Genomic DNA, 27,713 nt, shown 5'->3' with positions numbered 1-27,713 from the left:
TGCTGTAAGTGACTCCTGCATAGATAAGTGGACGGACTAGGATCTGGTGACTGGGGAGACGGCGGCCATGTTCCGTGTCGTGCACTCACATATACTAAGAGGGCAAAACCATTGTTCTAACCACTATGCACCCAGCTTGGTGGATCATGGCGCTCCTCGTCTTGTGGATCATATTGGTGGAAATGTCAGAGCCAGGTGATGTTACCAATCCTCCAGTGTCGGGGGCCTTGGCCACTGCCAGCGCACAGTCTTGTTACTAGGAGACGGGTACAGCTCTGCCGGACCACATCTGTGACACAGCACCATGCTCTGTAGTGTTCACTCTAGGAGTGAAAAGGGGCATGGCGCCGGACTCCGGGGGCACATGTGCGCGCGCCCAAAACGGGGGGCGGCCACGCAAATTAGGGGGCGTGGCCACGCTTACGTCATTTTAGGGAGCGGTGCGGCCCACAGACGCTACTATAGAGAGTCTGTGGCCGGCGACGTCACTGTTGGGGGCGTGCCCAGCACCTCTGTCGGTGCTGGGCTTCCCCCAGCTCTCTCCCAATGCGTGAATGGATGCCGCTCGCATGCGCACGGCATCTATACACGCTGGGAGGGCAGGAAGCGGGCGGCTGTTCTAGCAGGACGCCGCAAAAGGGGCAGGGCACGGCGCACTGCTAAAACAGCCTAGAGTGAACACTGCTCTGTGTGACCTCCCTCTGTCAGCAGCTGCTGCACTCAGCTGTTGGTGCTCCCAGGTCCCCACTGCAGCACACTGGTTTCCAGAGCAAGATCAGTGGTGTGTGTGGAGGAGCAGATGTCGCCCTGAGGAGCTGGGTGGGGTGAGGGTCTCCTCGCTACGTACGTATTAGGCTCCCCCATGCGTCTAGCTTGCTGAGCAGAGCAACAATGAGATTTCTATTTGTAGAGCAAGATTATTATAATGAGATTCCAGTGAGGAGCGCACGGCTATTATCACACCGCACACACTGCGCTCCAACTCGCGGAGATCACTCTTATTCTATACCTTTAGTAACTCACTATAGCTATCAGCACATGGAACCTGTGGGAGGCAGCAACCTGTACACTTGTGTGATTCTGTCAGTGAGGACAGGGGTGCATGTGACATGTGAGGAGGGGAGTGGATCACTCACAGGTATATAACACACTTCCTAACATCAGATCTGGCCACTAGAGGCAGTGTTCCACCGGAGCCTATACAGAATCACTCACAGGTATATAACACTCTTCCTAACATCAGATCTGGCCACTAGAGGCAGTGTTCCACCGGAGCCTATACAGAATCACTCACAGGTATATAACACTCTTCCTAACATCAGATCTGACCACTAGAAGCAGTGTTCCACCGGAGCCTATACAGGATCACTCACAGGTATATAACACACTTCCTAACATCAGATCTGACCACTAGAGGCAGTGTTCCACCAGAGCCTATACAGGATCACTCACAGGTATATAACACTCTTCCTAACATCAGATCTGACCACTAGAGGCAGTGTTCCACCGGAGCCTATACAGGATCACTCACAGGTATATAACACTCTTCCTAACATCAGATCTGACCACTAGAGGCAGTGTTCCACCGGAGCCTATACAGGATCACTCACAGGTATATAACACTCTTCCTAACATCAGATCTGGCCACTAGAGGCAGTGTTCCACCGGAGCCTATACAGAATCACTCACAGGTATATAACACTCTTCCTAACATCAGATCTGACCACTAGAGGCAGTGTTCCACCGGAGCCTATACAGAATCACTCACAGGTATATAACACTCTTCCTAACATCAGATCTGACCACTAGAGGCAGTGTTCTACAGCAGCCTATACAGAATCACTCACAGGTATATAACACACTTCCTAACATCAGATCTGACCACTAGAGGCAGTGTTCCACCGGAGCCTATACAGAATCACTCACAGGTATATAACACTCTTCCTAACATCAGATCTGACCACTAGAGGCAGTGTTCTACAGCAGCCTATACAGAATCACTCACAGGTATATAACCCACTTCCTAACATCAGATCTGGCCACTAGAGGCAGTGTTCCACCGGAGCCTATACAGGTAACTCACAGGTATACAACACACTTCCTAACATCAGATCTGACCATTAGAGGCAGTTTTCCACCGAAGCCTATACAGGATCACTCACAGGTATATAACACACTTCCTAACATCAGATCTGACCACTAAAGGCAGTGTTCCACCGGAGCCTATACAGCAGGGGTGGCCAAACAGTCGATCGCGATTGACTGATCGATCGCGGACATGCGACCAGTCGATCGCGATCCACCGCCCATCCACCCGAGGAGAGCGCAGCGCGCGCTTCTCCTGCCTGCCGCCTTGCCCCTCAGTCTGGTCTCCGGCAGTGACGGCGGAGTGTATAGCTCAAATCAGGTGCCGGTTCGTTAGCCAATGAGAGCTCGCGGACTGGCGCCTGCTTTGAGATATACACGCTGCCGTCACCGCCGGAGACCAAACTGAGAGGCAGGTCGGCAGGCAGGAAAAGCGCGCGCTGCGCTCTCTACACAGGGGTGAGCAGCACTGTCAGGGCATATCTGGCACTGTGGGGGCATATCTGGCACTGTGGGGGCAAATCTAGCACTGTGGGGCAAATCTAGCACTGTGGGGCAAATCTAGCACTGTGGGGGCAAATCTAGCACTGTGGGCACATGGCACTGTGGGCACATGGCACTGTGGGGTCATATCTGTATCTGGCACTGTGGGGGCATATCTGGCACTGTGGAGGCATATCTGTATCTGGCACTGTGGGGGCATATCTGTATCTGGCACTGTGGGGGCATATCTGGCACTGTGGGCACATGGCACTGTGGGGTCATATCTGTATCTGGCACTGTGGGGGCATATCTGTATCTGGCACTGTGGGCACATGGCACTGTGGGGTCATATCTGTATCTGGCACTGTGGGGGCATATTTGGCACTGTGGGCACATGGCACTGTGGAGGCATATCTATCTGGCACTGTGGGGGCATATCTGGCACTGTGGGCACATGGCACTGTGGAGGCATATCTGTATCTGGCACTGTGGGGGCATATCTGGCACTGTGGGGGCATATCTGTATCTGGCACTGTGGGGTCATATCTGTATCTGGCACTGTGGGGTCATATCTGTATCTGGCACTGTGGGGGTCATATCCGGCACTGTGGGGGTATATCTGTATCTGGCACTGTGGGGTCATATCCGGCACTGTGGGGGCATATCTGTATCTGGTACTGTGGGGTCATATCCGGCACTGTGGGGGCATATCTGTATCTGGCACTGTGGGGGCATATCCGGCACTGTGGGGGCATATCTGGCACTGTGGGGGCATATCTGTATCTGGCACTGTGGGGTCACATCTGGTACTGTGGGGTCATATCTGGCACTGTGGGGGCATATGTGTATCTGGCACTGTGGGGGCATATGTGTTTGAGGTTTTAACCTGTGGGGACCAATGTGTTATTTCGTGCGAGACAGTCATTACACACTGTGCAGCAAGGCTACGTCCCTTTTTTGTTATACCACGCCCACTTTTTGTTATGCCACAACCCTTTTTATGGGCGCTTGCTATTATCCCACCTAGGTAGATCATGAAAGCTTTTCAGCTTTCAAAGTAGATCGCCGACTCCAAAAGTCTGGCCACCCCTGCTATACAGGATCACTCACAGGTATATAACACTTCCTAACATCAGATCTGGCCACTAGAGGCAGTGTTCCACCGGAGCCTATACAGGATCACTCACAGGTATATAACACACTTCCTAACATCAGATCTAGCCACTAGAGGCAGTGTTCCACCGGAACAAAGAGAATAACCCAGACGCGCTGTCACAGCTGCCAGAAGGGATTGTCAGTCCCTGAAAATGTTTTAAAGAAATAAGAAAATGAAAACTGGCGCTAATGTGTTTCTCCAATAATAATAAACGACTGTGGATCAATTAAAAAATGACATGGAATTTATTACCTATACATCACAAATAAAAACTAAAAAACATCCTGAACATATATAGCAGATATAAAATTGAGGCATATATGGAGCTATGATATATTTATAGGTGGCTGCTTTCAGTGTCCACAAATGGATCCCGGACTAAGTGCCTTGTGCAAAGTTCTCTGGTGAGAGGGAATAAGTACAGCTGGTATTACCCGTGTTGATGGAGACTTCCAAAGGTTTTTAGAGGTTTTTCAGCAAGCAAGCTGTGGCAATGAAACAACCTGGGTCTCTCCCATCGGTGCTGTATATATGAAATTCCTCAGAGTTCCAAATGGCAGATTTAAAAGTCCATATCTGGATCCGACTTGAAAGTGGAACACTTGTGGTGGTCGTCGCAGCTTCAACACTTAACGCGTTTCCCTAGGTAAAGTCACCTAGCTTCATCAGAAGTATGGCTCCATCTGATTTTGGGATCTATTTATACCCCATTTAATGACCTGATGCCCCTCAGGTGTGATGTAAAAATTATCAATAATCCACAGTCTTAGTAAAAATACAGAAATTCTATATATAGTATACTCATGATATACATGAAAAAGGATGGGAGGCAAACCCACATGAAAAAGAAATTTCAGAAGTAGCAAAATCAATAAGATAAATCTCTATTATCAGGAGGGTCAAAGGTCAATGTAGTCACATGACTCACCCCCTGTTTATTATGAACAACCGCTTCTAATCATATGCATTAATTACATAAACTTCACTCCCCCAGTCACTGGGATGATAGTGTCCCCATAATAAATATGACTTACATGAATATCCCCAAGTTGATATATGGAGATGGGGAGATTTATCTCCTGGGCTCCGTATAACGCTGTGTGCTCCTTCCGGGTCACGTGACCGGCGGCATCACGTGTAAGAAGATTTGCTAGAGCGCCCTGGTTGCTTAGCGACCGAGCGTGTATCTGCGTGATGTGCAGTGACGTGATGCCGCTGTCACGTGATCGGAATTCTGGAGAAGACAGATTTGTATAGCTGGTTGCTAGGTGACCTGGACGTGCACCCGCATATTGTGTGTAACCATCATGCCGCTGTCATATTACAGAAGGCTTACAGTTATATGGCTATAAACAGAATATTCCCACCGGAGCCTATACAGTATCACTCACAGGTATATAACACACTTCCTAACGTCAGATCTGGCCACTAGAGGCAGTGTTCCACCGGAGTCTATACAGGATCACTCACAGGTATATAACACACTTCCTAACATCAGATCTAGCCACTAGAAGCAGTGTTCCACCGGAGCCTATACAGGATCACTCACAGGTATATAACACACTGCCTAACGTCAGATCTGGCCACTAGAGGCAGTGTTCCACCGGAGTCTATACAGGATCACTCACAGGTATACAGGTTGAGTATCCCATATCCAAATATTCCGAAATACGGAATATTCCGAAATACGGACTTTTTTGAGTGGGAGTGAGATAGTGAAACCTTTGTTTTTTGATGACTCAATGTACACAAACTTTGTTTAATGCACAAAGTTATAAAAAATATTGGCTAAAATGACCTTCAGGCTGTGTGTATAGGGTGTATATGAAACATAAATGCATTCTGTATTTAGACTTAGGTCCCATCACCATATCATCTCATTATGGTATGCAATTATTCCAAAATACGGAAAAATCCGACATCCAAAAAACCTCTGGTCCCAAGCATTTTGGATAAGGGATACTCAACCTGTATAACACACTGCTTAACGTCAGATCTGACCACTAGAGGCAGTGTTCCACCGAAGCCTTTACAGGATCACTCACAGGTATATAACACACTTCCTAATGTCAGATCTGACCACTAGAGGCAGTGTTCCACCGAAGCCTATACAGGATCACTCACAGGTATATAACAGACTTCCTAACATCAGATCTGGCCACTAGAGGCAGTGTTCCACCAGAGCACATACAGGATCACTCACAGGTATATAACACACTTCCTAATGTCAGATCTGGCCACTAGAGGCAGTGTTCCAAAAGGAGCCTATACAGGATCACTCACAGGTATATAACCCACTTCCTAACATCAGATCTGGCCACTAGAGGCAGTGTTCCACCGGAGCCTATACAGGATCACTCACAGGTATATAACACACTTCCTAACATCAGATCTGGCCACTAGAGGCAGTGTTCTACCAGAGCCTATACAGGATCACTCACAGGTATATAACACACTTCCTAACATCAGATCTGACCACTAGAGGCAGTGTTCCACCAGAGCCTATACAGGATCACTTACAGCAGGTATGTCAAACTCGTGGCTCTCCAGCTGTTGTGAAACTACAAGTCCCAGCATGCTTTGATGGCGTACCTTCCCTTGATCAGCTGGTAAAGCATGCTGGGACTTGTAGTTTCACAACAGTTGGAGAGCCACGAGTTTGACATGCCTGACTTACAGGTATATAACACACTTCCTAACATCAGATCTGGCCACTAGAGGCAGTGTTCCACCAGAGCCTATACAGGATCACTCACAGGTATATAACACACTTCCTAACATCAGATCTGGCCACTAGAGGCAGTGTTCTACCAGAGCCTATACAGGATCACTCACAGGTGTATAACACACTTCCTAACATCAGATCTGGCCACTAGAGGCAGTGTTCTACCAGAGCCTATACAGGATCACTCACAGGTATATAACACACTTCCTAACATCAGATCTGACCACTAGAGGCAGTGTTCCACCGGAACCTATACAGGATCACTCACAGGTATATAACACTCTTCTTAACATCAGAGGAAATTTGGAGCAAATGAGAGCAAAATGTTACATAATTGGTATGTAGTTACCTTTCTGATGGTCGGGATCCTGGCGCACGAGATACCTGTGCTGTAAACCCAACACATTATGGCACAGGTTCTCAAACTCGGTCCTCAGGACCCCACACGGTGCATGTTCTGCAGGTCTCCTCACAGAATCACAAGTGAAATAATTAGCTCCACCTGTGGACCTTTAAAAATGTGTTAGTGAGTAATTAATACACCTGTGCACCTGCTGGGTTACCAGCAAAAAATGCACTGTGCGGGGTCCTGAGGACCGAGTTTGAGAACCTGTGCATTACGGAATAACTACGCCGGAATCCTGAAAGGGGACAAACACAGACGCAGGAACCCCACCGTCAAGATCCCGATGGTCCACACAGCTGGCATGGTAAGTACTACGCTGTGTATGGGTGGGGTTAGGTTTAGGCAAGCCTCGGGGACTTAGGGATAGGGTGCGGGAAGGGGGGGGGGGGGGGGGTGTTAGGCTGTTTAGGTACCATCTGCAGAGGTTAGGGTTAGGCTGTGGGGTGGGGTGGGGTGTGTTAGGGTTAGGCACCTAAAAGGGAGGGTTAGAGTTACGGTAAGTGGGAGGGTTAGCCTCCATAACACCCCATGTCGGGATTTAGACTGTTGGGATACTGTTGTCGGTCCCCTGACCCTCGGCATCCCGACAGCCGGCATTTGTTACCAACCCTAAATACTGTGTGACCTTATTTGTCTTCCTTAGGAGATAAATGTACAAGTTATTAGTCTGTCTTCTGCTGTCCCGATTGTTTATGGGGGTTCAGTAGGACTTACCGGAGGCCAGGATGCCAGCAGCGGTGTAAACGCAGAGTTCCCTTGCGGGCTTGCTGCGCACTCCACGCTGCGGGCACGGTGGCTGGCCACAGGTTCTATTCCCACTCTATGGGTGTCCCATTGGTGGGAATAGCCCTGTTTCGCCAGGATCCCGACAGCCGGCAATTTAAACGTATACCGTTTAGGGTATTAATTCTATGTGCATCAGATATCGGAGTACTCGTGTCCCCAGGATGTTACACCGTGAAACATTTCTATTAATACCTAGGAGGTTTTGACATCCTCATTGATTCTTATATATTTTCAAAGCAGTTTTGATAGATCATTTACAAAGGACCTCTTCAATAGCCGTGTCTTAATTTGTGTATCTCTAAAAGCCTTAGGTCAGGCATGTCCAAACTGCGGCCCTCCAGCTGTTGTGAAACTACACATCCCAGCATGCCCTGACACAGCTTTAGAATTCCCTGACAGCAAAACTGTGTCAGGGCATGCTGGGATATGTAGTTTCACAACAGCTGGAAGGCCGCAGTTTGGACATGCCTGCCTTAGGTAGTCTTATACCTCCATTAGTTGGCATGTATTCAAGTGGATGGCAGGTCCCATTCAATGGAAATACAGCACTGTATAATCATCTCATTCCTTCACAATTATTCAGTGACTAGTTAGCCAACCTCAGCTGGAAGGAGGGGTCTGGACATGGCCTGTATGGGAGGGGCGAGCGCAGGACCCCACCCCTCCACACAGTATATATAAAGCAGCTGAGCTGATTAGCTGCCTCCTCCTCACCCGCATCACCTGCAGCCCCAGCACCGATCCCTTCTCATCCCAGTCACCGCACTACTCACCCCAAACAGGGTCTCACCCCTTCTTGACGGACTGATTCCCCGTCTCCCCCTGCTGGTAAGTGGCCACACGTCCCCAGTGCCTCCGCTGAGAGCTGTGGGGCCATCTGGTGGTTGTCAAGTAACCTGGGGTTGCAGCATAGTATATGGTGGAGGGGGTGCAGAGTCTGCGCTATATGACGGGAGCAGTATATGGAGGAGGGACGTGCCCTGTATAAAGGGGGCACTATATGGAGAGGTGCAGTGTGTATATAGGGACAGTATATGGCGAGGGGTGCTGTGTACATAGGATGTGTGTTCCCTTGTCCCATACGGCACTCCGTCAGACGCCCTCCACTGGCTGCCGGCAGCACCACGTCGCTTAGTATTTCCCTTTTGCCTCACAGGTTTTGCTTTCCCTCACTCTTACCATCAATCCCCTTCCCACTGCTACCAGCAGCACCAAACCTTTGGGTCTGGCCGCCCAGCTGCGGTGGGTACCATGATGGCTGATGCAGCAATGTGTATACAGCTTGTCCATGTCCTGCAATGTTCTGTACTGTCCCAAATGATCTTCACACCCATCTAGTGTCACTGGCGGGAAACGTTACTTCTGGCATCAGTGGAAGATGGGGGTCCGTACATTACACCTCTACCTCCACTGGATGTAACAATATTATATTGTAATTCTTGTTTCCTGGTTCATTTTTATTATTTTTAAAATATGTTTTCTTAGGATTCCTTTAGAATTTTGTCCAGTTTTGCACCGAAACCAGAACTTAAATAGAGAATTTGACGACAGATAATAAACACTTGGCCCATCTAGTCTGCTCCTTTTTTTTTTATTCTTTAGGCAATATCAAACCCTTTGACCCTTAGGGGTCTATTCATTAAGCAGTGAAAAGTGTGGAGAAGTGAGCCAGTGGAGAAGTTGCCCATGGCAACCAATCATCACTGAAGTAACATTTATAATTTGCATACTATAAAATTGTATGGAGCAGCTGATTGGTTGCCATGGGCAACTTCTCCACTGGATCACTTCTCCACTCTTATCACTGCATCATGAACAGACCCCATAGTTCTTTGTAAGAATATTCTTATGTCTATCCCATGCATGTTTAAATTGCTCTACTGACTAAGCCTCTACCACCTCTGATGGGAGGCTATTCCACTTGTTCACTACCCTTTCTGTGAAGTATTCCTTACATTTCCCTGAACCTTCTCCCTCCAGTCCCAGTTCATGTCCTTGTGTCCGGTTATTTCTCTTCCTTTAAAGAATGTTTCCCTCCTGTACTTTGTTAAAACCCTTGATATATTTGAAAGTTTCTATCATGTTCCCCCTTTCCCTTCTCTCCTCCATACTATACATATTAAGATCTTTTAGTCTTTCTGGGTATGTTTTGTGATGTAGGCCATGCATCATTTTAGTTGCTCTTCTTTGTATGCTCTATAATGTATTAATATCCTACTGGAGATATGTCCTCCAGAATTGAACACAGTATTCCAGATGAGGCCGTACCAATGACCTATACAGTGGCATTATTACCGTATATACTCGAGTATAAGCCGACTTTTTCAGCACTTTTTTTTGTGCTGAAAAAGCCCCCTCGGCTTATACACGAGTCAGTGCTGGCAGTGCAGTGGGAAGGAGAGACATGGAGGGCACAGCGCGCACCTCTACTGTGTCCCTTCTGCATCTCTGGCGGCAGCGGCGGGTCTATTAAAGGAAGTACCCGTTCGTGAGCTCTGACTGGCTCACAAACCGGCACTTCATTTAACAGACCCGCCAAGGCCGTCGGAGATGCAGGAGAGACACAGGAGAGGTGCGCGCTGTGCCCTCCGTGTCCCCCCTTCACAAGACAATGCAGGAGCGGCGGAGGGTAAGTTATAGCAGGCACTGGGGGAGCATATTTGGCACTTTGGGGGGGGGGGGGGGGGCATATGTGGCACTGTGGGGGCATATCTGGCACTGTGGGGGCATAATCTGGCAGTGTGAAGGCATATCTGGCAGTATGAGGTCATATCTGGCACTGTGGGGACATGCATATCTGGCACTGTGGGGGCATGCATATCTGGCACTGTGGGGGCATATCTGGCAGTGTGAGGGCATATCTGGCACTGTGGGGGCATATCTGGCAGTATGAGGGCTGTGTACGGCTAGAGCTGCATTTCCTACCCTAGGCTTATACTCGAGTCAATAAGTTTTCCCAGGTTTTTGTGGTAAAATTAGGTGCCTCGGCTTATATTCGGGTCGACTTATACTCGAGTATATACGGTACTTCTTTCTTTCTGCTGCTGATTCCTCTCCCAATGCAGCTAAGCATCTGACTAGCCTTCCTCATTGCTGTGTTACATTGCTTACCTGCCTTTACATCACCTGAAATAGTGACTCCTAGATCCCTTTCCTCCTCAGTAGTTCCCAGTATAGTGCCATTAATACTATATTTATCCTTTATGTCACCTGAAATAGTGACTCCTAGGTCCCTTTCCTCCTCAGTAGTTTCCAGTATAGTGCCATTAATACTATATTTATCCTTTATGTCACCTGAAATAGTGACTCCTAGATCCCTTTCCACCTCAGTAGTTTCCAGTATAGTGCCATTAATACTATATTTATCCTTTATGTCACCCGAAATAGTGACTCCTAGGTCCCTTTCCTCCTCAGTAGTTTCCAGTATAGTGCCATTAATACTATATTTATCCTTTATGTCACCTGAAATAGTGACTCCTAGATCCCTTTCCACCATAGTGCCATTAATACTATATTTATCCTTTATGTCACCTGAAATAGTGACTCCTAGATCCCTTTCCTCCTCAGTAGTTTCAAGTATAGTGCCATTAATACTATATTTATCCTTTATGTCACCTGAAATAGTGACTCCTAGATCACTTTCCTCCTCAGTAGTTCCCAGTATAATGCCATTAATACTATATTTATCCTTTATGTCACCTGAAATAGTGACTCCTAGATCCCTTTCCTCCTCAGTAGTTTCCAGTATAATGCCATTAATACTATATTTATCCTTTATGTCACCTGAAATAGTGACTCCTAGATCCCTTTCCGCCTCAGTAGTTTCCAGTATAGTGCCATTAATACTATATTTATCCTTTATGTCACCTGAAATAGTGACTCCTAGATCCCTTTCCTCCTCAGTAGTTTCCAGTATAATGCCATTAATACTATATTTATCCTTTATGTCACCTGAAATAGTGACTCCTAGATCCCTTTCCGCCTCAGTAGTTCCCAGTATAGTGCCATTAATACTATATTTATCCTTTATGTCACCTGAAATAGTGACTCCTAGATCCCTTTCCTCCTCAGTAGTTTCCAGTATAATGCCATTAATACTATATTTATCCTTTATGTCACCTGAAATAGTGACTCCTAGATCCCTTTCCGCCTCAGTAGTTCCCAGTATAGTGCCATTAATACTATATTTAGCCTTTGGGTTTTTGAGACCCAAGTGCATGATTTTGCATTTTTTAGCATTAAACTGTAGTTGCCACACTCGTGACCATTCCTCTAGTCTAAATTCTCAATCATTAGTTTTACCCCTCCCGGTGTGTCTACCCTGTTACTTACCTTTTGTGTCATCTGCAAAAAGTTATACTTTCCCTTTAATGCCATTTGCAATGTCACATATAAAGATATTAAAGAGCACTGGTCCAAGTACAGATCCCTGGGGTACTCCACTGGTAACATTTCCCTCCTGTGAAGGCACTCCATTTACTACAACTCTCTGCTTCCTATCCTGCAACCAAGATCTAATCCATTTAACTGTTTTATAATCCAATCCCACACTTTTGAGTTTATTTAGCAGTCTGCGATGTGGGAAAGCGTCAAATGCCTTACTAAAGTCTAGATATGCTACATCTACAGCTCCCCCTTGATCTATTAAAAAACAAAAGTCAAGTTTAAAGTTGATATTACCTATTTGGTGATATTGGTCAATGTTTGTTTTTTAAATGTTCAGAAATAACTTCGTTACAACATGGCTGCAACCCACTAAATATAAAGATATAGTAAGTCTGTTTAAAACAGGCTTCACCTGACCACAAATGGCCAAAGCATATAATTAGCACTGTGTTTGAGTCCAAATTCTACTTGGAATGTGATGCAGAAGTCTGGAAGTAACGACACATCCCCAGGTCTGTAACCGTAGTTCTGTCCTGGCCCAGTGGGGGAGGGTGGCTGTTCCTAACACCACTCTGCCAGAATCCACTAAGGAGCCAGTGAGGGAGACTGCTGCCGTAATACTGCACAAGAGGTCAGACCTCTCCATTGGGAGTTGTAATCTTAGCATCTGATCCAAAGTGATGATTACAGCAGTTTGCCTAGTGTATGTGTAATCTCACACTACGCATGCTGAGAAGTGAAGAAGCGTAAATGTGCCTCTGCACACCCGCAAGCATTCGGCATCCATCAGCCCTTACAGCCGGAGAGGTGGTAAGTGGGCGGGAAGGGATGTTCTCAGATCAGCACACACACGCGGCCCATGCAGATAAGCCAGTAAGTACGTATACACACGTTAGGAGGTGTATCATCTGCACTTGTTACACAGAAAGTGCAAATACAGGCGGGTGATGAGGACATGTCATAAATCAGGTGCACACTGTATGTTGCAGCAGTAGCATGTCCAAGGTCACGTCTGTGAGCTGGAATCAGCACATAACAATACTTACTACTGCAGGGCCGGCCGCAGCTTGGGCCAGGCACTTCGGCATATCCCACGGCGCAGCCAGGCGAGTTCAGGGAGAAAGGTGACACACCCAGCGGAATACATATGTATTGCTGGCGGATGGGATGCTGGCTGTTAGTATTCCGACGGCGGCATCCCATATGCCAGAATGCTGGCAGCGGGGCGAGCGCTATGAGTCCCCTTGCACTTGCCATGCTGCGGGCTCGGTAGCTCGCCACAGGATCTATTCCCACTCTATGGGGGTCATTGACATCCACGAGTGGAAATAACCCCTGTGAGCCAGTATTCCAAATGGCAGCATTGTCGGCTAACGGGATTACGGTATCCTAAAAAGCCGGGATACAGACAGTCAGCAAATTGATTACCTCCCCACCCAGCAACCCTTATGGAAGCCCCTCCCCTTCCTCCCCGTTACACTCGCCCATGCTCTTGCCGCTAGTTACCGGTACTTACCCAGTAGGACACTTACAGGTCCGCACTATCACAATGAGAGCCCAGGGCCATGTAACACCACTGCTGTCACACAGGGAGGGTGACCTACCTACAGTACCGGATGATACTGATGGAGCCCTTAGTGCTGCTCACCATCACGGCCAATAGGAGCCCAAACACCACCAACCTGCTGTAAGGGTGCAGATTACTACATGTCCTAATGGAACCCCCACCCTGCTCTCCGTCCCCGGTGAGGGGCTGGTGGGGAGTTCCTGTCCATAGAGGCCAAGCCAAAATCTTTTTGTGGGTGCCATCCTGTGAGGGAGTGGGGTCTGATAGTTCGTTACATCTGCTGCGGTATGAATACCATTGGATTTATCGGTACAGAACCACGGCCCCTGAGGTTCCCAATGAGAGCATGTGTTTGTACGGTTTCATCTGACGGGGATAATTACTATTTGCAGCGTTACTCTATGATTGGAGATGGTCAGTTATTGATTATACCAGCTTCCCGAGTAAACAAAAGGACTTTATTCTTCTAGCTGCTCTAAGATGGTTTAATTTGGGACTCATCCTATCCTTATCGGGTGCGCATGTTGCACATAGCAGTTGCACTTTTGGAAAGGGGCATTTCTAGGGGATGATGAACCACTGTAATCCAGACTGCCAATAGAAATTGTACAAACTAAAGCAGAAAGGGTTCTTTCCTCCAATGGCCAAGTAGACGCAAAAGATCATTCAAATCTTCGACGATGCCTTGAAAAAGAGTCCACAGACTCGAAACGCGTTGGTCAGGAGGACATATTTGATCAGGTGGACTTAATCATGCAGCACTGGAGGATTGCATGACCCGTTGCTATGTATATTGTTGAAACTTAGGAACCGGACCTTTGCTTCATATTTAATTGGGCACCCCCTCCAGATGACTGCACGTCTCCCCTGGCCAATGTGTACATATATTTATATTTTTTATATATTTTATTTGCTTTAATATCGTATGTCATTAGTATCGTGTGTATTAAAAAATATGTTAAAACCACGCTGCATAAGAACACGGACTGAGCAAAAGAAACCTCTATATGATGATTTACGCACCATCTATGGTAAGTAACGGTACGCACAACATAACATCTGCTTAAAGAAACCTCGATGTGCTTTACTACACCTTTGATACTGTAAGTGAGGTATGCCATCTCATGAAGAAAATAGTCGTGATTAAAGGAAATCCTTTCATTTGAACAGACAAAAGGAGAACGATTAATACATTTTGGAACACTGGAGTTTGTTACACAACTTTTCTTCTGTACTGTATGTTTTTCATTAACTAAATAACATCAACACTTGACTAATGAAATATGGAGCAAGAAAACAAAAAAAAAACCCACGACACGAGATCTGCCCTTCTAGATAAGTAAATCTAATCACCATCTATCATCCACTTCCTCTACTTTAGAATTAACGCCACCTTCTTCACTTACCCAACCTTCTCCTATTCAGTAAATTGGACCTTTGGGATAGGTCCAATAGTAAAGTCAAGAACCCTAAACAATCCCCCTCACCCCCCACCCCCCCGTACTCCTCCTTACTCTGCTTCTACCGAAAGTCATTATCCCGGCTGTGATCCGGCCTCTATTAAAATAATAAGTTCGCTGCCGGGATCATCTGCTACAGTCGGCCCCTCTCAGACCAGCATCCTTTCTACTGTACCCCCCTCCCCAAAACACAGTCCTCAGTGCAATCAATAGAAACATATAATAACACATGTAACAGACAGTTCTGAGGTCCTTCACTCTCATAACTAATTTAAGTTACCAAAAAGTGATGTTTCTACTCTGTCCACAATGCACATTTTCAGATGGGTCCATAATGGGTGGTCTTCAGTTTGCAGACTGTTAGGATCCCGGCGCACAAAATACCGGCGCCGGAAACCCGACACAAACCTTTTCTCCCTCTAAGGGGTCCGCAACATCCCTGGAGGGAGAATAGATAGCGTGGCACGCCTAGTGAGCCACCGTGCCCGCAGCGTGGTAAGAACAGCAAGCCCGCAAGGGGCTCATTTGCGCTCGTCCAGCTGTCGGTATGCCGACGGTTGGGATTCCGACGCCGGTATGCTGGCCGCCAGAATACCATACTACACCCATCCATAACAGGACACAGCACCTTGCGCAATTCCAAGTCCTGCATTTGGCGGGAAAGGAAGTCTGCCTGCTGTTTTATACAAGTCTTGCTATGCATGTGATAGGCAGTTTATTCACCTAGACCGGGGTGAGCCTTCCTATGTCGTCGAAGATTTGACTGATTAGAAAAGCGGCGGCCGCACTGGGAACACACAAACGGCCTCTACCTGGTGTGAATGCGCTGATGTGCGACTAGGGTGGTTCTCTGGCTAAAGCATTTGCCGCATTCCGTACAAACGGTTTCTCGCCTGAGTATACCTGCTGATGCCTGACGAGAGCAGCTGTGTCTGTAAAACATTTCCTGCACTCTGGGCATGGAAAAGGACTCTCCCCGGTGTGAGTGCGCCGATGCCTGACAAAATCGCACTTCTGGGCAAAACATTTGCCCCATTCCGTACACTGAAACCGCTTCTCGCCAGCGAGAGTCCGCTGATGCATAATAAAGGCAGATAGAAAGGTAAAACATCTCCCACACTCCGTGCATGAAAATGGCTTCTCCCAGGTGTGAGAGCGCTGATGCCAGACCAGGTTGGCTTTCTGGGAAAAACGGCTCTCGCCAGAGTGAGCTCGCTGATGCGTAATAAGAGCAGATCTGCAGGGAAAGCATTTCCCACACTTAGTGCATGAAAATGGCCTCTCCGGAGTGTGAGTCCTCTTATGTGACCTCAGATGAAAGGACTTCCTACTATAACAAGGAGACCAAGTGACAGTGAAACGCGTTAGAGTCCAATCTCTGACCAGGGCATTGCTGAAAATCGAGCAGGGCCTTCTCATAGGCATCTTTTTTTATTGGGAGATTCCAGTCCCCTTGACTCTGGACATTAATAGAGGGAGAACCACCATCATTATTGCGCTGGATAAAGAGGATCCTCTGGACCCTCGCTAGGTGGAATACCCAGCCTTACACCACAAGGGATTTGGTAACTAGTCATCTCCAGACTGGATGCTACAATAACATTGTCCTGCAGGAAGATTTCTATCATTTATTAGCATATATTGCTTATGCCGGCTTTCGCTTACAGACTGCCCTAAAAAGGACTAATTGTGGTCTAGAGATTGGCTTAAGGCTCTTTTTTAATCATTATTATTATGTGGTTATTGTCATTCATTCATGTTTTATGATTACAAGTTTTTATTAAATATTGCAACATTGGTTTTAATGGCTATTGCATATTGACTGCAATTTCTTACAGCGCAGTTGCTTCCTTTTTGTGTTTATCTGTGTATGTAATATTAGGGTGCCCAACTATCGCCCTATCCAACAGCAGCCGAGAGAACCAGCCTAGTTACAGCGCCGGATTGTTTTATCATTTTTTGATAAAGGTTTCTTTAGGATCACCAAACACCCTGATCTCCCGGCAGTGTCCTGCACAGTGTGTAACCAGATCCTCACGTGTGCCCATATATAATATAAAACAGCATATTACTAGGGACTGACAGTGTGTAACCAGATCCTCATGTGTTCCCATATATAATATAAATACAGCATATTACTAGGGACTGACAGTGTGTAACCACATCCTCATGTGCCCATATATAATATAATACAGCATATTACTAGGGACTGACAGTGTGTAACCAGATCCTCACGTGTGCCCATATATAATATAATACAGCATATTACTAGGGACTGACAGTGTGTAACCACATCCTCATGTGTGCCCATATATAATATAATACAGCATACTCCTAGGGACTGACAGTGTGTAACCAGATCATCATGTGTGCCCGTATATATTATACTACAACATATTACTAGGGACTGACAGTGTGTAACCAGATCCTCATGTGCCCATATATAATACAATACAGCATATTACTAGGGACTGACCGTGTGTAACCAGATCCTCATGTGTGCCCATATATAATATGATACAGCATATTACTAGGGACTGACAGTGTGTAACCACATCCTCATGTGTTCCCATATATAAAATAATACAGCATGTTACTAGGGACTGACAGTGTGTAACCACATCCTCATGTGTGCCCATATATAAGATAATACAGCACATTACTTGGGACTGACCGTGTGTAACCACATCTTCATGTGTGCGAATATATAATATACTACAACATATTACTAGGGACTGACAGTGTGTAACCACATCCTCAGGTGCCCATATATAATACAATACAGCATATTACTAGGGACCGACGGTGTGTAACCACATCCTCATGTGTTCCCATATATAATATAATACAGCATATTACTAGGGACTGACAGTGTGTAACTACATCTTCATGTGACCATACATAATACAATACAGCATATTACTAGGGACTGACAGTGTGTAACCAGATCCTCACGTGTGCCCATATATAATGTAATACAGCATATTACTAGGGACTGACAGTGTGTAACCACATCCTCATGTGCCCATATATAATACAATACAGCATATTACTAGGGACTGACAGTGTGTAACCAGATCCTCATGTGTGCCCATATATAATATAATACAGCATATTACTAGGGACTGACAGTGTGTAACCACATCCTCAGGGGTGCCCATATATAATATAATACAGCATATTACTAGGGCCTGACAGTGTGTAACCATATCCTCATGTGTGCCCATATATAATATACTACAACATATTACTAGGGACTGACAGTGTGTAACCACATCCTCATGTGTTCCCATATATAATATAATACAGCACATTACTAGGGACTGACCGTGTGTAACCACATCCTCATGTGTGCCCATATATAATACAATACAGCATATTCCTAGGGACTGACAGTGTGTAACCAGATCATCATGTGTGCCCATATATAATTTAATACAGCATATTACTGGGGACTGACAGTGTGTAACCACATCCTCATGTGTCCCCATAAATAATATAATACAGCATATTACTAGGGACGGACAGTGTATAACCAGATCCTCATGTGTGCCCATATATAATATAATACAACATATTACTAAGGAATGACAGTGTGTAACCTCATGTGTGCCCATATATAATATAATACAGCATATTACTAGGGACTGACAGTGTGTAACCACATCCTCATGTGTGCCCATATATAATATACTACAACATATTACTAGGGACTGACAGTGTGTAACCAGATCCTCATGTGTGCCCATATATAATATAATACAGCATATTACTAGAGACTGACAGTGTGTAACCACATCCTCATGTGTGCCCATATATAATATAATACAGCATATTACTAGGGACTGACCGTGTGTAACCAGATCCTCATGTGTGCCCATATATAATATAATACAGTATATTACTAGGGACTGACATTGTGTAACCAGATCCTCATGTATGCCCATATATAATATAATACAGCATATTACTAGGGACTGACAGTATGTAACCAGATCCTCATGTGTGCCCATATATAAATATAATAATACAGCACATTACTAGGGACTGACAGTGTGTAACCACATCCTCATGTGTGCCCATATATAATAATACAGCATATTACTAGGGACTGACCGTGTGTAACCAGATCCTCATGTGTGCCCATATATAATATAATACAGCATATTACTAGGGACTGACAGTGTGTAAACACATCCTCACATGTGCCCATATATAATATAATACAGCATATTACTAGGGACCGACAGTGTGTAACCACATCCTCATGTGTAGCCATATAGAATATAATACAGCATATTATTAGCGACAGACAGTGTGAAACCACATCCTCATGTGTAGCCATATATAATATAATACAGCATATTACTAGGGACTGACAGTGTGTAACCACATCCTCTTGTGTAGCCATATAGAATATAATACAGCATATTACTAGGGACTGACAGTGTGAAACCACACCCTCATGTGTAGCCATATATAATATAATACAGCATATTACTAGGGACTGACAGTGTGAAACCACATCCTCATGTGTGCCCATATATAATATAACACAGCATATTACTAGGGACTGACAGTGTGTAACCACATCCTCATGTGTAGCCATATAGAATATAATACAGCATATTACTAGGGACTGACAGTGTGAAACCACATCCTCATGTGTATCCATATATAATATAATAGCATATTACTAGGGATTTTTTAGTCTTTCTGGGTATGTTTTGTGATGTAGGCCATGCACCATTTTAGTTGCCCTTCTTTGTACAGTCTCTAATGCAGTGTTTCCCAACGTCGGTCCTCAAGGCACACTAACAGTCCTGGTTTTAGAGATATCCAGGCTTCACCACAAGTGACTTAATTAGTTCCTCAGTTATTTTGATTTAACCATCTGTGCTGAAGCCTGGATATCACTAAAACCTGCACTGTTGGTGTGCCTTGAGGACCATGGTTGGGAATGCCTGCTCTAATGTATTAATATCCTTTTGAAGATATGGCCTCCAAAACTGGACACAGTATTCTAGATGAGGCCGTACCAATGACCTATACAGTGGTATTATTACTTCTTTCTGCTGCTGATTCCTCTCCCAATGCAGCCAAGCATCGGACTAGCCTTCCTCATTGCTGTGTTACATTGCTTACCTGTCTTTAAGTCACCTGAAATAGGGACTCCTAGATCCCTTTTCTCCTCAGTAGTTTCCAGTATAGCGCCATTAATACTATATTTATCCTTTATGTCACCTGAAATAGTGACTCCTAGATCCCTTTCCTCCTCAGTAGCTCCCAGTATAGTGCCATTAATACTATATTTATCCTTTATGTCACCTGAAATAGTGACTCCTAGATCCCTCTCCTCCTCAGTAGTTTCCAGTATAGTGCCATTAATACTATATTTGGCCTTTGGATTTTTGAGACCCAAGTGGATGATTTTGAATTTTTTGGCATTAAACTGTAATTCTACCTGGATCATCAATCATTTGTTTTACCCCCACCTGGTGCGTCTACCACGTTGCATGCCTTTGTGTCATCTGCAAAAAAAAGTTACTATCCCTTTAATGCCATTTGCAATGTCATCAATAAAGATATTAAAAAGCACTGGGCCAAGTACAGATCCCTGGAGTACTCCACTGGTAACATTTCCCTCCTGTGAATGCACTCCATTTATCACAACTCTCTGTTTTCTATCCTGCAACCAACATCTTATCCATTAAACAATCTTAGTATCCCATCCCAAGATATCGAGTTGATTTAGCAGTCTGCGATGTTGAACAGTGTCAAAAGAGTTCTTAAAGTCTAGATAAGCTATAGACACAGCTCCACCTTCATCCATCACTTTAGTCACTCAGTCAGAAAAGTCAATAAGGTTTGTTTGACATGATCACCCACCAGTGAATCCATGCTGTTTAGGATCCTGTAAATTGCTGGATTTGAGATAATCAACTCTTTTAAGAGTGTTTCCATCGATTTCCTTACTACTGATGCAAGACTCACTGGTCTGTAGTTGATTACCTCTAACTTACTTCCACTTTTGTGCAGTGGGACTACGTTCACTCTTTTTGATTATAATACAACACAACATATTACTAGAGACTGACAGTGTATAACCACATCCTCATGTGTCCCCATATATAATATAATACAGCATATTACTAGGGACTGACAGTGTGTAACCAGATCCTCATGTGTGCCCATATATAATATAACACAGCATATTACTACGGACTGACAGTGTGTAACCAGATCCTCATGTGTGCCCATATATAATATAATACAGCATATTACTAGGGACTGAGCTGGGAGATAACATTATAGACAGTGATAACGTAATAATGTCACTCATATACAGTATACACGGGGTGACTGCGTCATTGTGCCCATCTGCCTAATAATAACGCGATCCATCATCTGCCAGATGTCACTGGACACTGACTGAGCAGGGTGGAGATAGGGCAGCACAGGGCGTCCGATCACAGAACGCCCCATTATTGTAGCTGTAAGTGACTCCTGCCATAGACAGATGGACGAACTGGGATCTGGTGACTGGACAGACGGCGGCCATGTTCCTGGAGACACCTCTGCGGACGGAAGCATCATCCTCTATGCATGTATGAATATACATTCAGCCACACAGCAGACACATGTTCTTGTGACATTATGATAAGCAGATAATGCAGAAGTGGAGTTACACATGACAATGGATAAATCATTATCATTGAGGTCCCTGCACCTTAGAGCTTAGAATCTAAATGAAACCCATGGTGAGATGTAGCGCTGGTATACTGGCAGGACGAGTACATGGTGTCCTGCACTCACATATACACTGAGAGGGCAAAGTCCCTGTACTAACCACTATGCCCAACATCCGGCAGTAACTGTACACGGGCACCACCAGCCAGCACGCGGCATCCAGCATGGTGGATCATGACGCTCCTCGTCTTGTGGATCACATTGGTGGAAATGTCAGAGCCAGGTGATGTTACCAATCCTCCAGTGTCGGGGTCCTTGGCCACTGCCAGCGCACTAGGAGACGGGTACAGCTCTGCCGGACCACATCCGTGACACAGCACCATGCTCTGTAGTGTTCACTCTAGTAGTGAAAAGGGGCATGGCGCTGGACTCCGGGGGCACGTGTGTGCACCCGAAACGGGGGCGTGGCCACGCAAATTAGGGGGTGTGGCCACGCCTACGTAATTTTAGGGGGCGGTGCGGCCCACAGACGCTACTATAGAGAGCGTCTGTGGCCGGCGACGTCACTGTTGGGGGCGTGCCCAGCACCTCCGCCGGTGCTGGGCATCCCCCAGCGCTCTCCCAATGCGTGAATGGATGCCGCGCGCAAGCGCACTGCATCTATACACGCCGGGAGGGCAGGAAGCGGGCGGCTGTTCTAGCAGGGCGCCGCAAAAGGGGCAGGGCGGGTTTTGCCTGCTAAAAAATGGGCAGGGCGCGGCGCGGCACCCCCTGCTAAAACAGCCTAGAGTGAACACTGCTCTGTGTGACCTCCCTCTGTCAGCAGCTGCTGCACTCAGCTGTTGGTGCTCCCAGGTCCCCACTGCAGCACACTGGTTTCCAGAGCAAGATCAGTGGTGTGTGTGGAGGAGCAGATGTCGCCCTGAGGAGCTGGGTGAGGGTCTCCTCGCTACGTACGGCTTAGGCTCCCCCATGCGTCTAGCTTGCTGAGCAGAGCAACAATGAGATTTCTATTTGTAGAGCAAGATTATTATAATGAGATCCCAGTGAGGAGCGCACGGCTATTATCACACCGCACACACTGCGCTCCAGCTCGCGGAGATCACTCTTATTCTATACCTTTAGTAACTCACTATAGCTATCAGCCCATGGAACCTGTGGGAGGCAGCAACCTGTACACTTGTGTGATTGTGTAAGTGAGGACAGGGCTGCATGTGACATGTGAGGAGGGGAATGGAGCCAGCAGGATGCCACAGACAGACTTATAAAGTGTAAGGAGCAGTGTCACCCTGCAGCACAGAGTATATCAGGAGATGAGTGAGGTGTTAGTATGGACAGGGCTGCATGTGACAGGGGCAGTGACACAGATCTGACCACTAGAGGCAGTGTTCCACCAGGGCCTATACAGGATCACTCACAGGTATATAACACTTCCTAACATCAGATCTGGCCACTAGAGGCAGTGTTCCACCAGAGCCTATTCAGGATCACTCACAAGTAAGTAACACACTTACTAACGCCTGGCGTATGTGGCCAGAGGAGCAGCCCGATCCCTCTCATACCCGACGGTCAGACATCTATTCTCCCCAACATATTACAGAACAGCGAGCTGCAATAGGAGCGTCTCACACCCAGAACAGCCGCCGTGCACAGTCTATGATCTCCCATTCTGTCCGGCAATGTGATAGATGTCACATTATAGAAGAGTGAGCATCACTGACCTGCACTGGACTCTGGGAGGAATTCCTGCAGCCCCCGATGATCACCAGCCTCCAGCTCTACACCGGCCTCAGTTCCTGTGTATGACAATAAGCAGACAGTGTTACACACAGACACACATAGGCAGAGACAGATTGGACAGTGTCTCTGTGTAGTAGTCATTATTCCCATATGTTACACTGACAGTGACAGGAGGAATATCCGGCCACATGTGTTCCCATATGTTACACTGACAGTGATAGGAGGAATATCCGGCCACACGTGTTCCCATATGTTACACTGACAGTGATAGGAGGAATATCATGCCACACGTGTTCCCATATGTTACACTGACAGTGATAGGAGGAATATCCGGCCACACGTGTTCCCATATGTTACACTGACAGTGACAGGAGGAATATCCGGCCATACGTGTTGGCCACAGACAGTTTCTCTCTGTCACATACTTACTCTTCCTCCCACCTCTGTATCATACAGCTGTATGGAGGCAATATCCAAATGCAGTATTACGTAAGAACAATTACCGGTCACCATAGCGATGAATCTCTCAGTCCTAGCGACTAGATATATTGGAGGAAGTACATTAGCCCCAGCAGTATAGGTGTCAGTTCCACTTATAACCAGGGAAATTGGGCTTGCTGCTTTTAAGTTTTGTGATTTTATTTTTGGACAGTCGCCAGCCACTGTATTGGGTCTTTTTTAATTTTCCTGCAAGTATCACGGCCTGGTCCTTTGTGGGAAGGAGAAAGGGATATCTGTGATGTGTTGTAAAAGAAGAGGTATGGTAGACTTACCTTTGTTAACTCTCTTTCTGCGAAGTACATAGGGTCCACAGGGAAACATCAGGATGTGTAGTGGTGGATGAGGCATCTGGACACCAAACAGTTAAAGCTTTAGATCTCTCAGGATGCATAGCTTTCCTCTTCTAGAACCCCGCCTCCAGGCACTGGTAACTCAGTTTTGTTTACTAGTCCAATGCAGCAAGCAGGAAAGAGAGAAGGAAGATGTCAGGCACATAAGAACACATTCTTACTGACAGGAGAAGGAACCAGAGGCCAATGCCATACAAAACCTGAGAGGCCAGGTTCGTCAGGTTGAGCACCCTGTGGACCCTATGTACTTTGTAGAAAGGGAGTTAACAAAGGAAAGTCTACCATAACTCTTCTTTTCTGCAGAAGGGTACATAGGGTTTCCACAGGAAAACATCAGGGATGCCCAAAGCAGTATATCAGCGGATAAGCAAATCTGGCATCCAAAGGAAGCATCCTGAGAGGCGAAGGTATCAAAGGCATAAAACCTAAGAAACCTGTGTACCGAAGACCATGTAGCTGCCTTGCACAATTGTATGGCGGACGCCCCACGGCATGCCGCCCAAAAAGGTCATACAGACAGAGTAAAATGGACAGAAATCGAAACTGGAACTGGAAGACCATCCGAAGTGTAAGCTTGTGCAATCACCATTGTAATCCATCTGGCCAACGTCTGCTCGTTAGTAGGCCAGCCACGTTTGTGAAAACCAAAAAGGGCATCAGTACGTCTAAAGAAGGCAGTACGGTCCACATAGACACGTAGAGCACTAACCACACCTAAAGAACGCTCTTTAGCTGACAAGTCCGGCGAGATGAAGAGAAGAAACCACCTTAGGGAGGTAATCAGGTCTAGTTCAGAGATCTGCTCTGTCACGGTGGAAAATCAAAAAAACTGGGACAACAGGACAATGCACCGAAGTCCGAAACCCTCCTTGCTGAGGCAATAACCAGTAGGAAAAGAGCGTTGGCCTTCAGCCATTTGAGGTCCACTGATTCAAGAGGTTCAAAGGGGGGCCTCTTGAAGAGCCTCCAATACAACAGACAGATCCCATAGAGCCATCGGAAGGATATAGGGAAGGCTGATACGCACTGAAGGAACGTGTGTATATCAGGAATGGAGGCAATCTTGACTTGGAACCATGTAGACAAGGCAGAAATGTGCACCTTAAGAGGCAAGACGAAGGCCTAGGTCTTAACCTCTTTGAAGAAAGGACAGAATACTGGAATTCCAGAACTTAGTGGCATCAAAACGCTTAGCAGCGCACAAAGTGAAGTAAGCGCGCCATACCCTATAATACATATGGGCAGTAGCCGGTTTGCGGGCCTTCAGCATAGTTTGTATGACCGCCTCAGAAAAAGCTTTTGACCTCAGACGCGAAGCTTCAAGAGCTACGCCGTCAAAGACAGCCGGGCCTGGTCCAGAAGAAGGCAAGAACCCTGACGTAGAAGCTCTCGCAGCTGAGGAAGTATAAATCTGAGATCCAGTGACATCTGGGCCACGCTGGAGCGATGAGCATGAACCTTCCTCCTTCTTATTTGAAGTTCTGAAGAACCAGAGGCAGGGAAGATGTAAGGCCGGTGAAAGGTCCACGGAACCACCAGTGCATCCATGAATGCTGCCTGAGGATCCCTGGTCCGCGAAACGAAGACCGGAACCTTGTGATTATGTTGAGAGGCCATGAGATCCACGTCCGGTAGACCCCATCTCTCTACCAGGAGTTGAAAGACCTCGGGATGAAGAGCCCACTCTCCAGCGTGAACATCCTGACGACTGATGTTGACTGATGAAGTCTGCTTCCCAGTTGAGCACACCCAGGATGAACACCACTGATATGGCCGTAAGATAGCGCAGGATCTTGGATACTTCCATCATTGCCATGCGGCTTTGAGTGCCGCCCTAATGGTTGATATAAGACACCGTGGTGACATTGTCCAACTGAACTTGAACTGGCCTGTTCTGCAGGATAGGGCGAGCCAGAGAACACTGCTCTCAACTCCAGTAAATATTGATCGGAAGCAGAGATTCTACCCTGGCCCAACGTCCCTGAAACAAGTGTTGCTCTGTCACCACTCCCCAGTCATGAAGACTGGTGTCCGTTGTCAGCAGGACCCAGTTGGGGATCCAGAAGGGACGGCCCATGCTTAAATGCTGGCCCTGTAGCCACCAGGTCAGCGATAGGCGAACCCCCGGAGTCAAGGAGATCATTTGAGATCTGATCCGATGAAGCATGCCATTCTAATTGGAGAGGATCAAACGTTGTAGAGGGTGGGAATGAAACTGAGCGTACTCGATCATGTCGAAAGACGACACCATCAGTATTTGCATAGCTGAGTGTAGACACTCAAGGACAGTGAAGAAGTGACGATTGTTGGTCTGCATTTTCAGAACTTTGTCTGGTGATAAATACAGTCTTTGGCTGTGGGTGTCCAGAAGCGTCCCCAGGTGTACCATGCTCTGAGAAGGAACCAAGGTGAACTTTTTTGAATTTATCAGTCAACCGTGGGACTGTAGGAAGAAGGCAGTCAGTTGGAGATGACTGAGGAGAACTTCCTGTGAGTTTGCCACAATCAGCAATTCGTCTAGGTATGGAAGGATTCGCACCCCCTGACAATGAAGATGGGCCGTCTTGATGGCCATAACCTTGGTAAAGATGCAAGGAGCCGTGGCCAGGCCAAACAGCAGAGCCTGAAACTGGTAGTGTAGGTTACCAATAGCAAACCGCAGGAACTACTGGTGTGAAATGGCAACAGGAATATGTAGACACACATCCTCAATATCCTATGGTAGCCATGTAGTCCCCAGGTTCCCTGGCCAAAACAACTGAACGCAAAGTTTCCATGCGAAACTTGGATACTCTCACAAACTTATTCAAAGATTTGAGGTTAAAAATAGGCCAATGTGGCCCGTTGGGTTTTGGGACCAAAAACAGGGTTGAGTAGTAGCCTCTGCCCCTCTGGGAACCGGCACAATCACTCCAGAGTGCAGGAGAGAACGGACCACAGTTTGCAAGGTTTGCGCTTTTATAGGGTCTGATGGTAGGCCTGTGGTGAAGTACTGGTGAAGGGGACATCCCTTGAACTAGACGACGTACCCGTGAGACACAACTTCTAGCACCCAAGTGTTTGAAGTGGTCGTGTGCCAAACCTGAGCAAAGTGCAGAAGTCGGCCTCCTACCCTGGGGTCCCGAAGGAGGAGGCCCACCCGGTCAGGCTGTGGATTTATCAGTCTTTGCAGACAGTTGACATGCCGTTCAGGACTGTATGGCCTTGGAAAATTTTGAAGGGCGAGATTGTCTAGGGCAGGCATTCCCAACCGCGGTACTCAAGGCACACCAACAGTGCAGGTTTTAGTGATATCCAGGCTTCAGCACAGATGGTTAAATCAAAATAACTGAGGTACTGTTAGTGTGCCTCGAGGACAGAGGTTGGGAAACACTGGTC

General features: G+C 46.6%; 2 protein-coding genes across 2 annotated transcripts in view; both read right to left on the bottom strand.

Annotated features, from left to right (window-relative positions):
- The window catches only part of LOC134996190 (gastrula zinc finger protein XlCGF71.1-like), a 38,068-nt gene extending 31,111 nt beyond the window's left edge, over nucleotides 1-6,957 (bottom strand). The window contains exon 1 of the mRNA XM_063951169.1: nucleotides 6,799-6,957. The gene's annotated coding sequence lies outside the window, so the exon portion shown is untranslated. The remainder of the gene's footprint in view (nucleotides 1-6,798) is intronic.
- LOC134989911 (zinc finger protein 271-like) overlaps nucleotides 1-27,713 on the bottom strand; it is a 187,372-nt gene that overhangs the window by 96,072 nt on the left and 63,587 nt on the right. The window contains exon 11 of the mRNA XM_063950633.1: nucleotides 23,466-23,540. Coding sequence (XP_063806703.1) covers nucleotides 23,466-23,540 — 75 coding nt within the window. The remainder of the gene's footprint in view (nucleotides 1-23,465; nucleotides 23,541-27,713) is intronic.

Source organism: Pseudophryne corroboree, chromosome 2 (genome assembly GCF_028390025.1).
Source record: "Pseudophryne corroboree isolate aPseCor3 chromosome 2, aPseCor3.hap2, whole genome shotgun sequence".
NCBI lineage: Eukaryota > Metazoa > Chordata > Amphibia > Anura > Myobatrachidae > Pseudophryne > Pseudophryne corroboree.
Note: the sequence above shows the minus strand (reverse complement) of the source record. Positions and strands in the feature narration are given on the sequence as shown.